Here is a 13,226-nt window from a genome sequence, read left to right as displayed (position 1 = left end):
GGGGGGGCAGATGATTAAGAAGTTAGTCTGAGAAGCATACAAAACAAAGCGTGACTGTGACCTCAATTTACACCATGCCGCTGTAGTGACACTCATTGAGGATATTCAGAGAGAGTAAGCAAGTGAGCACAGAAAGTCTTGCTGTACGTCTCGAATGCGCCATTCTCAACAGCCTGACTGGGTCACAGGAAAATGTGTGTGCATGAGCAGCGACAACCTATTTTCTATTTCCCTAGGAAATACATTTACGTGCAAAGCAATATCATTGTGATAAAGTAAGTGCCACAGTTAGGCCACAAAACTGTAGTTTATCTGACAAACTCTAGACGTTTGCACGGCAACCATTTGCCCAAACACTGTTATTCTTGTTTGTGATGGAGGCAGAGGCAGAATTACCTCGATTATGTGCAAAAAGTCAATTAAATTAACTGTGAACGGCTATTTATTTTAACCCAAGGATACATTTTTTCTGTTCTTAGTAATTATAGAAAAACAGCACAACATGTGTTGGCAAGAGAACAAAGAAAGAAGCTCTAAGACTAGTCCTGACATCATACTGCCATCCTGTGGTTGAAGACATGCACTACTGTTTTGGTTTAACAAGAAATGGACAAGACAAGCACCTTTGCTGCACCGTGTATAGTGCCTTTAGACACCATAAACAAGAATCAAAGATTCAAGATTTCTACTTCAAATAAATTCTCTTCTTTTGAGCTCTATTAATCAAAGAATCCTGAAACAAAATGTATCACAGTTTCTATGAAAACATTAAGCAGTACAACTGTTTTCAACAATGATAATAACAAGAAATGTTTCTTGAGCACCAAACCAGCATATTAGAATTATTTCTGAAGGATCACTGAAGACTGGAGAAATGGTTGCTGAAAATTCAGCTTTGCCATTGCAGGTTTAAGTTAAAATATATTCAAATAGAAAACAGTTATTTAAAATTAAACAGTAATAAAGTTATTCACAATATTACTGTTTTTACATAATGTGTTTTGATAAAATAAATGCAGCCTCAATGAGCATTAAAGATATTAAAAAGACATTTAAAAATCTTACCGACCCCAGATTTTTGAACAGGAGTGTATATAACTTGTTTGAAGTGGGAGAGATTATTATGCATTGTGCATAGTGCAATAAGAAGCACCACAGTTAGTTCAGAATGTGTGGGACAGAAAATGTATTTGGGGCAAAACTGTGTACACTCAAGCAGGGTACAGGATGTGCTTTACCACAACAGTGAATTGTAAGGATTTTCCTAGAAGATAACATATAATCCAGCTCCATACATTTCTTCATCTTTTGAGCATTGCTTTACTCTTTAAGCTATTGTGTTGTGAGCTCAACCCAGATGACAAAAAGTATAGCCAAAAACTGAGATGGCAGCCATGCCGAGATAAATTGATAATCTGTTTGACCAATATGTTGCCGATATTCACACTTCTTAATCGAGTCAAACGATACCATTTGGCTGGGCTCTACAGAATAGCACTGAACAACATCATTACACCACTGTGTGTTCAACAGGAAACAGCGGTGTGCACAGGAAAATTAATGTAATATTTCAATATGTTGTTTGCATAAATTATTTAACTTAACATCCACTCATTCTTAAATGAGATGTTAGAGAAATGCTTGACATGTAACATTATAAGCTACATTAGTACTATTATTAAAATGTGTATAACGCATGTTTTCATTGTAATGTAGTATTCATTTATTTATCATTGTATGAGAAAAAAACAACAATTAAAAATAATTTCTGAATATCAGTTATCGGACACATACAAACAATCTGTTTATGCGTTTAGCAGATGCTTTTATCCAAAGTGACTTTTATGAGCTGCTTTATGAACCATCTTGCTGGGAACAATTGTGGTTGCAGCTTAGCAGTAATCAATAAATGGCTTCAGAGACAAATAAATAAAGAAAATAAAGCATTCTCGTAACTCAAACAAAAGAGCATGGTGTTAGCAATGTCAAGGTCATGGGTTAATTTCCCAGGGAACACTAGAACCAAGTAAATATGTATATTGTGAAGTCAATGTAAGTCGCTTTCATGTTTTGATTTAGCTTTAGCTGACTGAACTTCTATATCCAAATAAAACTGCAAATCAGCTGTGATCATCTACAACTATTCATTCAACCACTTATTCCATAGGACACTAATGCAAAGTTCCAGCATCTGAATATAAATTAAAAATCACAACATCTGACAAAAATAGAAAAGAAGCAACAAGACAACTGTGCATGAATCTAGTCCTTGGACGTTTGATGAGGACGGTTACTTGCTTGAGAGAATCTGGAGACTGTTAAAAGATTGAAGTGATACATTAAGTCATGTAAAGTCTATTTCTGCTCTACTGGTTTTATCACTAACTCTGAATAAACTAAGCAATTATTTATGTTTTACTGTTATCTTTTCAAATCACCAGTGGAAAAAAAATGAATATGCCATAGCAAATGCATATGCTCCCGAAATTTAATCTGTGCGACCTCAAAATATATTTGGGACACTCACACACACTTGCAGATGTAATATAGAGACACAATTGCCTTTGGCATCAGCACTACTGCACTGCTCTGCTGAATATTAACAAATGATCTGCAAAGCAAATGATCTGCATAATTAATATGCATCTTAAGTAATACCAAAACATCAACTCTAGTAAAAATAAATAAACACCCAGGCTGGGAGGTGAAGTCTCATGTACCTGATGGCTGGAGAACTGGCAGAGGAGGTGATATTGTTGGGTTGACAGCTGAAAATGAATGTAGGTCATGAGGTCCCACCGGTCCAGCTGGGGTGGAGATAAAATCACTAGATTCTCATTATCCTCTTCTCTCAGTAACACACCTGCATATACAAATGAGTGTCATATTTGTAATATCAACTATAGTGTTATATCTGGAGTAGGAACTTATTATTATACCTCAATCACGAAGAGAGGGTTCTGGCAGGCCTTTAGGTCTAGGGAATTGGACACAACATGTAAATTTCATTGTTTTAACTGCTGGGATTTGCACTGTGCTGCTTTTCAATTTAATATCACCCCACCGTGCTACTGTTTTGGTTTAATTTGGAGCACTGGAGTCATATGTAGCTGCATACTGTCAAACATGCACAAAATTAGTCTTGGGAATTAAACCTCTCACTTCTTTGAGCATTTCTGAACACCAACCCTGCAGAAATATCACATCTGAAATGCTGAGTGATATGGAAATGAGGTTTACGGCACTCTGAGCATGTTAAGAATGCTAATCCTGGGATTACGGGCACATTTTCAAGGTACAATTACATCACCAAGCATCTTGGGATCACCATAATCACAGATTGTGCATGACGCTTCAGCATAATCCTGCCTCATCCTTATTAAAAATTTCTTCCAATATTTCGGGCATTGTGAACAGTGAGCTTGCTCTGTCTGTATAGTTGGTGCCCGTAAAATTAGATTAAAAAAATCAAAAAAGGTCAACTTTCCATATTTAAACTGCTCTGAGTTCAACAGTGGACCATAAGTGTTAAGTTATTGTTTACTTATATATAAAAAAAATAAAAAAAACAATAGTCACCCTGCTGAATAAAACAGCTAAAACCAGCCTAAGCTGGTTGGCTGGTTTTAGCTTTTTTTTTTTTTCCAGCAGGGAAGTAATAGTACTTACTTTTTTCTTTGTCACCACCATAATATCTGTTACACTTTTAGGTGACATGCTTTTATTTTGTTTATTTTAAGTAATAAATGTTAGTAGCAATACCAGAAAAACAAAAACGGCTGTTGCTTAATTTGGCAACACAGTATCTGGACCAAACATAGTGGTGAAAATCATCATATATATTTTTCTTCCTTCATTGAAATTAAGATTTGTCAATATTTACAATAAAGGAAAAGGAAAGACCCAAGGAAAAACACACATATTGTGGCAAAATGGATGGAGGAGAATGCACCCCAATATAGCTGAAAATATCTAAAAGATTCATCTAAAATCCTTTATTGATTCGTAAAAATTTAATTTTCAGCCCAAACCTTAACCCTAATTGCATCGACGTCAAACAGACACCTTAACTGCAACTTTAACACACTGCTGCACAAAAACACCCAGACACAACACAGTCCTCTCATTTATCTATGCACTGCTGCACCAATTAGCAGCAATTGACACCAGCTCCAGAGCACCTGCATCCTGTTTCTCACTGAGAGCTGGGCCAGAGCATTTGGGGTGGCTGGTGAGAAAGCTCCTCAAACAACCCCCACCTCAAACCCTTGTATCTGTCCACGCCATTTCACTTCTATAGATCAGTGATTGGACATCATTTAGAGTTACTTTTATTTTGAAAAATGAAAAAGAACATTATAAAATAAAATAAAAGGTTGCTGGACCATTTCATTTTATTTATATGTGGCTTATTTAGTTATATTAATAATTTAATAATAATGTAATCTTATCGCTTCCATTTTATGAAAGGTTTTATATATTCCAAACATCTTTGCATATTTACATTGGAAAAATTAAAGAAAAGCTTTTCCATACTTTTGTTTCATAAATCACATGACTAGTCTGTATCCACCTTAAATCCTCACAGTATGTTCACAGGAAATACACTTTTTGGATTGTTTTGCATGAGTCTTTTATTTATTTATTTATTTTTGATTGCTACCAAATGTATATATAATAACTGTTCTCTACATTTCAGACTAAAAAAAACACTGGAATATGTGATAATGTTCACATTCCTGATTTAAAAAAATTAAAGTGAAGTAAAGTGCCTTTTATCATGGGAGCTGAACACGCAGCAGCCAGAAATACAGCTTGGGTGAACCCGAAATAAAATTAACAATTAAAAAAAATATATATAATAAATAAAATATGAATAGAGGCGGGACTATCATCCATGTATGAATAGAAACAGTTGGTGGCGGTATGTGCCTATGGTGCGGAATACGCCAAAAACTCCAAAGAAGAAGAAGAAGAAGTAGTGTCTTTTATTTTGACGTTGACGTACGGACGTCATCTTTTCTTTGTGAAGTAATCCATCTGATATTCCTCTTAATCACATTACTCCTGAGGTAAATGAAGTAATCTACAGGTGCCGTTTATATGCAGTAGTAGCAGAAAATATCTTGCTAAGTTACGCAGTTAGTTTTTATGTATGTTTATGATGACCTTAAAGCACTCCTTTATTCACCTGTTGCTAGTTGAATCGTGTTTAACAGACCTCTTACCGTCATGTTAAGTTTCAGTTTAAATATTTCCCATGTACATAAGATGAATTTAGATGAATTAAAGCAGATATTTTATTGATTCGTAAAAAAAAAAAAATTTCAGTTCGTTTTGTTCGTTTAACGTTAGTCCGAAATAATCAGTCAGTTTAACGTTAGATGATCAATTGTCAGCCAAACTTGGTGTAAATTTATTGTTTACCCACAATTCACTTAGGTGGCTCAGAGCTGTCAAATGAAGCCAGTTTTCCAGTCTTATGCAGCTCTAATGATTGTATCCTCAGACAGTGACATCCTCCATTGGACACAGAAAGACATAGAATGGCTGCGGCTTCAGTGGAGTACACCATAGGAGGGGTGAAAATAAACTTCCCTTGTAAGGCTTATCCATCTCAGCTGGCCATGATGAACTCAGTAAGATCTGTTGTACTTGTGTTTTACAGATTTGTTCTTGTGTTTTATAGTCAGTAAACATTTGTAATTCGTTATCATCATTATCATCCTAACATCTTCATACAAAGCTTTTAAATAGCCTCTTTAGTTTTGATTGATATGTCATTTATGTTTTTATCTTTCTTAGATCATTCGTGGACTTAACAATGGGCAGCATTGTCTATTGGAGAGCCCTACTGGCAGTGGGAAGAGTCTTGCTTTGCTTTGTTCGGCCCTCGCATGGCAGCAAGCACAGTGTGGTATGTCTAGAAATCTTTCCAACAAGTTTTAAACTCTTCTTTCAAAAGTCTGGGGTCAGTAAGATTTTTTAAATAGTTCTGAAATAAATCTCTTATGCTTACCAAGTCTGTGTTTATTTGATAAAAAATACAGCAAAAACAGTAACATTGTAAAATATTATTGAAATTTAAAATGACTATTTTTTATTTTATTTTAATATATTCTAAAATGTAATTTATTCCAGTGATGGGCAAAGTTGAATTTTCAACAGCCAGTCTTCAGTCTCACAGGATCCTTCAGAAATCAGGAATTTTTCAGGATTCTTTGATGAGAAGAAAGTTCAAAAGAGCATAATTTATTTGTAATTTATTTATAATTTATTGTTTTTCCGATGTGTATCAATGTTAAAGACTTGTCATTTGTAATCAATTTAATGCATCCTTGCTGAAAAAAGTTTGACCTCAATTTCCATGTCAAATTGACCACAACTTCCATTTCTTGTCAAATATACAAGACCCCAAATTGACTATTCTGTTATGCTTCACAGAGACAAGCTAATCTGTCTATGACTTCTGTGATAATAAACTCTTGTTAACTCTTCACTCTATAAAACATAGCATTAAAACAATGGCTCCCATTTTGTTCGTTTTGTCATGTATTAAGGTAAGGAACAGCTTGCAGGCACTAGTTCGGCTGACTGCAAGAAACCAGAAGTGGCTACTCCATGTCAGTGTGTGTGCCATAACCGAAATGCACACCCCAGCAGCACAGCACCTAAACCACCTCTGGCTGATCTTCCTCATGAAGGTACTTCTGCTCAAGCTACAACCCCTCTCTCAAAAGAAGGTAAGCATTTTATAAAACCTTCTGACCAAAACAAAAAAAATAAAAATGAAACACCATGATAAATTACTGTTGTCTGTTTTCATTGAGTGTACTTTCTTGTTTCAGCAGTCAAAAGTGACCAGCCTAGGAAGTCAACTTTGTCTTCCCGTCTCTCTGAGAAACGTCAGGCCTCTCTCTCCAATGGAGAACAAGATGATGATTTTAAGATCGACAGGAAGCACATTTGTACACCAGGCACAGAGCAAAAGGTACTTCTGCAAATAGCTTCTATTCCTGTGACATTATTGATTGTCTTGTCATCACACTCAGCTTTTTTTCTTTCCACAGAAAAGCAAGCAAAGATGTCTCGAGCGAGGAGTGATTTACATTGATGATGATGAAGAGGAGGAGCATCTGGAGAGACCAGTGCCTGGGGCTCAGAGTTGGACCATGGAATTGAACAGTGGTGCCAGAGCTGACAGCTGCCAGTCGCAGCCACAGTGTTGTGTGAGTGCACCTCAGACACATCTCATATTGGGAGACTATGATGTAATATAGTGTCAAAAATAACCATGGAGAGCACTGTTTGATATTTCTCCAGATTTCATCATTCAATACCATTAAAGGGATAGTTCGACCTAAAAATGTAAATTCTGTCATTATTTACTCACCCTCATGTCATTCCAAACCTTTATGACTTTATTTTATGGAACACAAAAGAAGATATTTTGAAGAATGTTGTTGGTATCTAAACAGTTTTGGTGACCATTGACTTCCATTGTATGGAAATATTCTAGGACTGTTTTTAAAATAACTTCTTTTTTGTTCCACGGAAGAAAGAAAATCATACAGGATAGGGCTGAACAATTAATTGTATTTGCGATAATATCGCGATATGAGAAAACGCGTTTTTTTCAATCGCAGAGGCTGCGATTACACGATCACGTGACACGCGAGAGTGAAGAGGTGTGTTCGACTTGAAGATCGATCGGTGTATGACATCAAAGTACGGCGAGAGAAAGCATAAGGAGACGTCCGCTCTCTTATAGCTCTCGCAGTACTTTGTTGACACACACCCATCGGTCTAAGCAGCGCTGCTTCAAGTCGAGCGCAGGCCATCAGCAGAAAAAGAAAATAAATAAAACAGTAAACAGCCAAAGGACGTAACTTATCTACTTTAGTTTGTGTGATTTGTTACTGACTTTCATATTAATGTTTACACCAGGCTATTTAAACATAATTATTACATGCTTACAAGGTTGGAAGTTCAACAAATCAGTCAATATACTGTGATTGTAGTTGTTAAATAAAAATGTAATTCATATCAATTCATGCATCACCTAATTTCATCGTAACATATAGGCCTGGCCTACAGAAAAGAACATTTATGTTTAATCTATCTAATATTGTGTTGGTCATACTATACAATGATTTATAGCTTGTCTTTGTTGAATAATACAGAACAGAAAGAGCTTTCAAAAATAATTGCATATTAAATCGCAATCGCAATATTGGTAAAAAAAAATCGTAATTAGATTATTTTCCAAAATCGTTCAGCCCTAATACAGGAACAACATGAGGGTGAGTAAATGATGACAGAATCACTTTATCCCTACTTTAGCTGTTTTACCAAGGATGCCACTGGAATAGCATGTGTTATTCAATAAATAATATTATAATAAACAATATTCTAATTAAATTAATTATAATTTATTTAATAAATGTATTTAATTTATTTAATAATAATTAATTTTAAATTAATTCATTAATCTTATAAATGTAATATTCCATATATGTTGTGTTATTTTATTGTTGACCACTTGGTGGCAGCAGAGGATGGCTCAAAACAGATTTCAAAGGTTCATGGTGATATTATTGGGATTTATTGCGGTGGGGGGGTTTCACACTGCTGTTGGATACTTAATTATGTGTCTGTAAGCAGGAATTATCTCGGTTTAATTACTATAATTTGACTAGTTCTGTGCCACAACAAGCCATATGACTCCAGATTAAATGTATGCACACATAGTTGCTTTCATCCTAAATAGGACGGCGCCAAAGCAATGTCTGACTGAATGCAAAACAGGGTTTTATAGACTTTTGATGATGCTAGATTTGTTTTAGCTTATAGACTTTCTGGGAAGGTTTCCAGCCTTTTGGATTGCGCTTTGGAAATCATCCTGACCTTTTATCCGTGCTTTGCTAACCTTAAATAAAACAATTGGCACTTCATAATTTCCATCAAGCAGAAATCCTTCTAATCTGGGGTTACGAAGTGTTATTATGAAGATGGTTTATTTGTTTTGTTGAAAGAGGCTGATATGTAGGGCAGCTTAGCATCTCCATGTACTGCATAAGGCCTCTTAGAAAATCTGATGCACTGTAATAAACACCACAGGTATTCACATGGCCAGTTGTGAAAAGAATCTGTGTCAGCGTGATCGTTCTGTCACACCGTAGGACATATTGCTTACAACTGACACAATGGAAAAGGAGTGACTTGTGCTATGCGTTCCTCAAGATTGGTGGACTGTCACCGAGGAGGACGGCCCTGGCCTGATGGGTGGGCTGATGGCTGTGTTAGGTGGAGGGGGAGAAGAGAAAGCAGGCCTTAGGTTTCACTCTCTCACCTGACACCGTTTTCAGCCCCTGCCAATGCTGACTGACATCTTCAATGGGCCCTTTGAAGCGAGCTCCAGTTTAATTAAGAGGTTTGCCTTGCTTGGCAGTGATCTGTGAAAACCTGGGATAAATATTGAATGGGGTTCACCTGCTGGTTATGGCGCTCCGGGGATAAACAGGTGCTTTGTGAGATTGGGGATTTGTGGGGTGGGGGCGCTCCGGGGCAGCTATCAGGAGGGCTATAGGGAGTAAAGACCTCACTGAAATGCTTCACTCGCTGTCTCTGTCTCTCACCCGCTATCTCTTTCTCTCTCTGTCCATCTGTGTGGTGAGGGTGCAGTGGCCCAGGCAGGCAGACAGTGTGAGATTTCAGTCTCTCAGGTGTCAGGCTCTCAGAGCCAGCCTGTTGAAATGCGGTCTCCATTGTTCACGCTCACACTCAGGCCTGCATCTTCCACCACAGGGCCATTGTAGAATGCAGACAATCTAGCCTCACCATCTCAAACACAGGAGCTGCTCTCTCCACACCTCACCTGGCAAACAGAAATGCCACTGTCTAACAAAACAAACCCAGCTCTTATGATGTTTTTTCACCAGTAACTGATAAGTACTTGGTAGAATCCTCCATCTCTTCACACAGGAATTTAACAATTCCGGTTCTGATGCTGATTTGTCTTAACTCTGGTTTCTTAATGGTTTCACTAAAGATTTATTTGAATCTAATTCATATGTGTTTGTGATTAGATAAAACAACTTTAGCATGTGAATTGAACTTTATTAGTTGCTATGAATGTTTTGGAAATCCATTAAAAAGAAACGGTTCATTAATGTTGTTTACTTGGGAATCTTTTGACTTCATTGGTCGCATTGTAATACGTGTTTATGAGCCGCTTGTTTTCAGTGAATCAGAATCATCAGCTCAAGAATCATACTTCACTGGTTGTGCTGTATGTTTTTGATTCCTAAAAAAAAGGAAACTGTTCATAAAAGTTGCTCACTTGGGAAACTTTTGACTTTATTGATCGCAGTCTGTGTTTACATCACTACAAACACCTGGCTCATAAGTTTATTTGCTCGGAAATCTGACTTCACAAGTAGAGTTGTATGATTTTGATACATTAAAAACAACCATTTTATAAAAATCATTGACCTGGGAATTTTTTTAACTTCATTGTTCTCACTGTTTGTTTTTTACAAGCTAGTTGCTTTTAGTGAATCACAGTCATTATATCAGGAATTGGACATTACTATTTGTGCTGTATGTTTTTAATTAATAAAAAAATAAGCCATTCATTAAAAGGGGTTCACTTGGGAAGGTTTTGAATTCATTGATCACACTCTGTTTCATTCATTAAAAGCAACTGGCTCATAAGAGTCATTTGCTTGGGAATCTGACTTTATTAGTTATGCTGTATGTTTATAATTCATTTTAAAGGACCGGTTCGTAAAGGTCAGTTGGGAATCTGGCTTCACTGGTTGTGCTCAATGTGTTTGATGTACTAAAAACAACTTGCTTATAGTCATTAGCATGGGAATCGGACTACACGAGTAGCGCTGTATGTTTTTGATTCATTAAAGAGAACCAGGACCTAAAAGTCATTCTCTTGGCAGTGTTTTGGCAGTTTGTTGGTTGCACTGTATTTTATTTTTTTTTTTCCAAAAAAGAAATTGACTTCTAGGAGTAATTTGCTCGAGAATCAGACTTCATCGGTCATGCTGTATGTTTTATGCTGAAAAGTAATACATGGAATGTATTATTATTTTATTATGAAAATACTTTCCAACTCTCTTTCATTTTGCACATGCTGGAACTGTTAATGTACTGAATGTCATGATGACGATCATTTAGTTCTGGTTTGAAAAAAAAACAAAACAAAAGATTATTAGTTCCTTACTCTACTCTTCACATATCCATTGTCCCTAAAATACACCATATAGTGACCAGCAGCTTATTTTATGTATTTGTAGTATGTGTGCTGGCCCTGAACTGTAACTAGCAGTTAGGTCCCACAAGAGCTGTGAAAAGCTATCATTGTACACCAATGCTTCTAAAAACCCCCGAAGACACTTTCCCAATATCCTTGCTGATTTTTTAGTGCCAGAACAATGGCCACATTTTCTTAGCAGAGCAATGAGCTGCTAGATGCATCTGCAGGTGTCTGCCCCTGACTGGAACAGCATGCTTGGGTTAACGCTCCCACACAATGCCACACACTGTTTTATTCGGAGTCACTGTTGAGGTCTGGAGTGGCCTGAGGTGTACCTCTCTGCTCCACTGATATCGGCCTCGCCATGAAAGAATGCGCCACTCTGCCTGAATGTGTCTGTGGTGGCGGGTTCGGCCAATGGAGGCTGTTATCTGCATTCCAGGGGTGTCTTATTTGCTGTGCGGTAGCAAGAGGGGCCGAAACTGTGGCAGGCTGCGTGTAACGGATACCCTTGTGTCAGCTGTTTCCTGCACGGCTGCTGACAAGGCCTCCCATTCACAATCAGCCCTTTCTCTCCCCCCTGCGATGAATAAGTAATTATTCGGTATAGGAGGCAGGATATTTGGACTGGCCTATTGAATGTGGCAGCAGCAGGTAAGGTGATCGGTAGGGCCATAACTGTTGCTGCGAAGCCGTAACCTTAGCTGCTGCCAGCTCTCTGTTTATTTAGCACGTCGGCACTTGTCTTTGTCCCATCGGGGGACAGTTTGCAAGACGGGCTCACGTTCGCTTCCATTCTATCACTTACTGTAATATTTAATGACAAACAAGGTTTGCGAAGCAGCTCGGGTAACCGGAGCTGGACCTCTTCAGTGGAGTGCAGGCTAAAAGACAGCTTGATCCCTGATGTGAAGGTGTAACACACGCCGTGACTTAGCCTTTGCTTATGAGGGATAATCTTACTGTCACTCTAAGGAAAAGAAAAGAAGCTACTGTTATTTTGAAGGACTGAAGACTGATATAGGATATTTTATTTATTGGTATCAATATATTTAATTATATTTAATTGTACATGCTCATGTAGATTGCCTTTGCCACCATCTGACGCTCACTGAAAGTTCAAAACTAATTTTAATGTTAATACTAATAATAATGTAATAACTGTTAAAAGTAATCTTTAGCAAGTTTAAAAATGATTAATCAATAATTTTTCACATGCATAATGTGATGTGATACCTAAAATCATTTTTAATAGTATTGATTGATTGATTTGATTTTTGTGTGTCTGCTTTATTTTTAATGTATTAACACACACAAAAAGTTGTCAGTTATGCATGGGCAAAATCATGTTATTGAGAGGGGGGAAAAATCTGTACACATGCTTGTAAAAGCAACATTTTATTTAGAACTTTTAAATAGAATTTTAAAGGGGTCCTATTATGCTTTTTTACAAAGTCTTGATTTTGTTTTGGGGGTGTACTAGAACAGGCTCTTATACTAGGTTGTTCGAAAAACACATTATTTTTCACATATTTTACATTATTACAACACCTCTCTATTCCCAGTCGAGAAGGGTATAACTGCAGCCTGGAGATCTCCAAATGGGGGCGGGAGCTCCAAAATAGGGCATGGCTTCCTCCCATTGACAGACATGACACGCATGCTCAATTTTTTTCCCCAATCCACTTCAGTGCAAACTCCGCCCCACAGCTGATTCTAAAGATTTTATTGGTTGTGTCAATTAAAGTGTTGATTTCCTACACTATGCTACAAAAAATGCTAACCCCTAAACCTACCCCACACCTGACCCTAACCTTAACCAGTGAAATTGACTGCACGGTGGGATTGACGCTGAATAGCGTGGTAAAGAAAGTTGCAGTTCAGGAGATAAACAGTTAATAAGATTATGCGATATGAGATCGTTCCGTAACTCCCCAACCGGACCTCACTGGAC

General features: G+C 37.2%; 1 protein-coding gene across 3 annotated transcripts in view; it reads left to right on the top strand.

Moving 5' to 3' along the window:
* Positions 1-4,996: 4,996 nt before the first annotated feature.
* The window catches only part of LOC107685073 (Fanconi anemia group J protein homolog), a 43,632-nt gene continuing 35,402 nt past the window's right edge, over positions 4,997-13,226 (top strand). The window contains exons 1-6 of one of the 3 annotated variants that reach the window (XM_016481534.1): positions 4,997-5,072; positions 5,510-5,639; positions 5,806-5,917; positions 6,561-6,743; positions 6,852-6,991; positions 7,071-7,229. In XM_016481534.1, the coding sequence (XP_016337020.1) occupies positions 5,547-5,639; positions 5,806-5,917; positions 6,561-6,743; positions 6,852-6,991; positions 7,071-7,229 (687 nt within the window). In that variant the 5' untranslated portion in view covers positions 4,997-5,072; positions 5,510-5,546. Of the gene's footprint in view, positions 5,073-5,509; positions 5,640-5,805; positions 5,918-6,560; positions 6,744-6,848; positions 6,992-7,070; positions 7,230-13,226 lie in introns of all 3 variants that reach the window. The other 2 variants (XM_016481532.1, XM_016481533.1) reach the window with 2 other exon arrangements.

The sequence above is a fragment of the Sinocyclocheilus anshuiensis genome, unplaced genomic scaffold (assembly GCF_001515605.1).
Source record: "Sinocyclocheilus anshuiensis isolate Anshui unplaced genomic scaffold, SAMN03320099.WGS_v1.1 scaffold914, whole genome shotgun sequence".
NCBI classification, from domain to species: domain Eukaryota; kingdom Metazoa; phylum Chordata; class Actinopteri; order Cypriniformes; family Cyprinidae; genus Sinocyclocheilus; species Sinocyclocheilus anshuiensis.
This window is presented reverse-complemented; position numbering and strand designations above follow the sequence as displayed.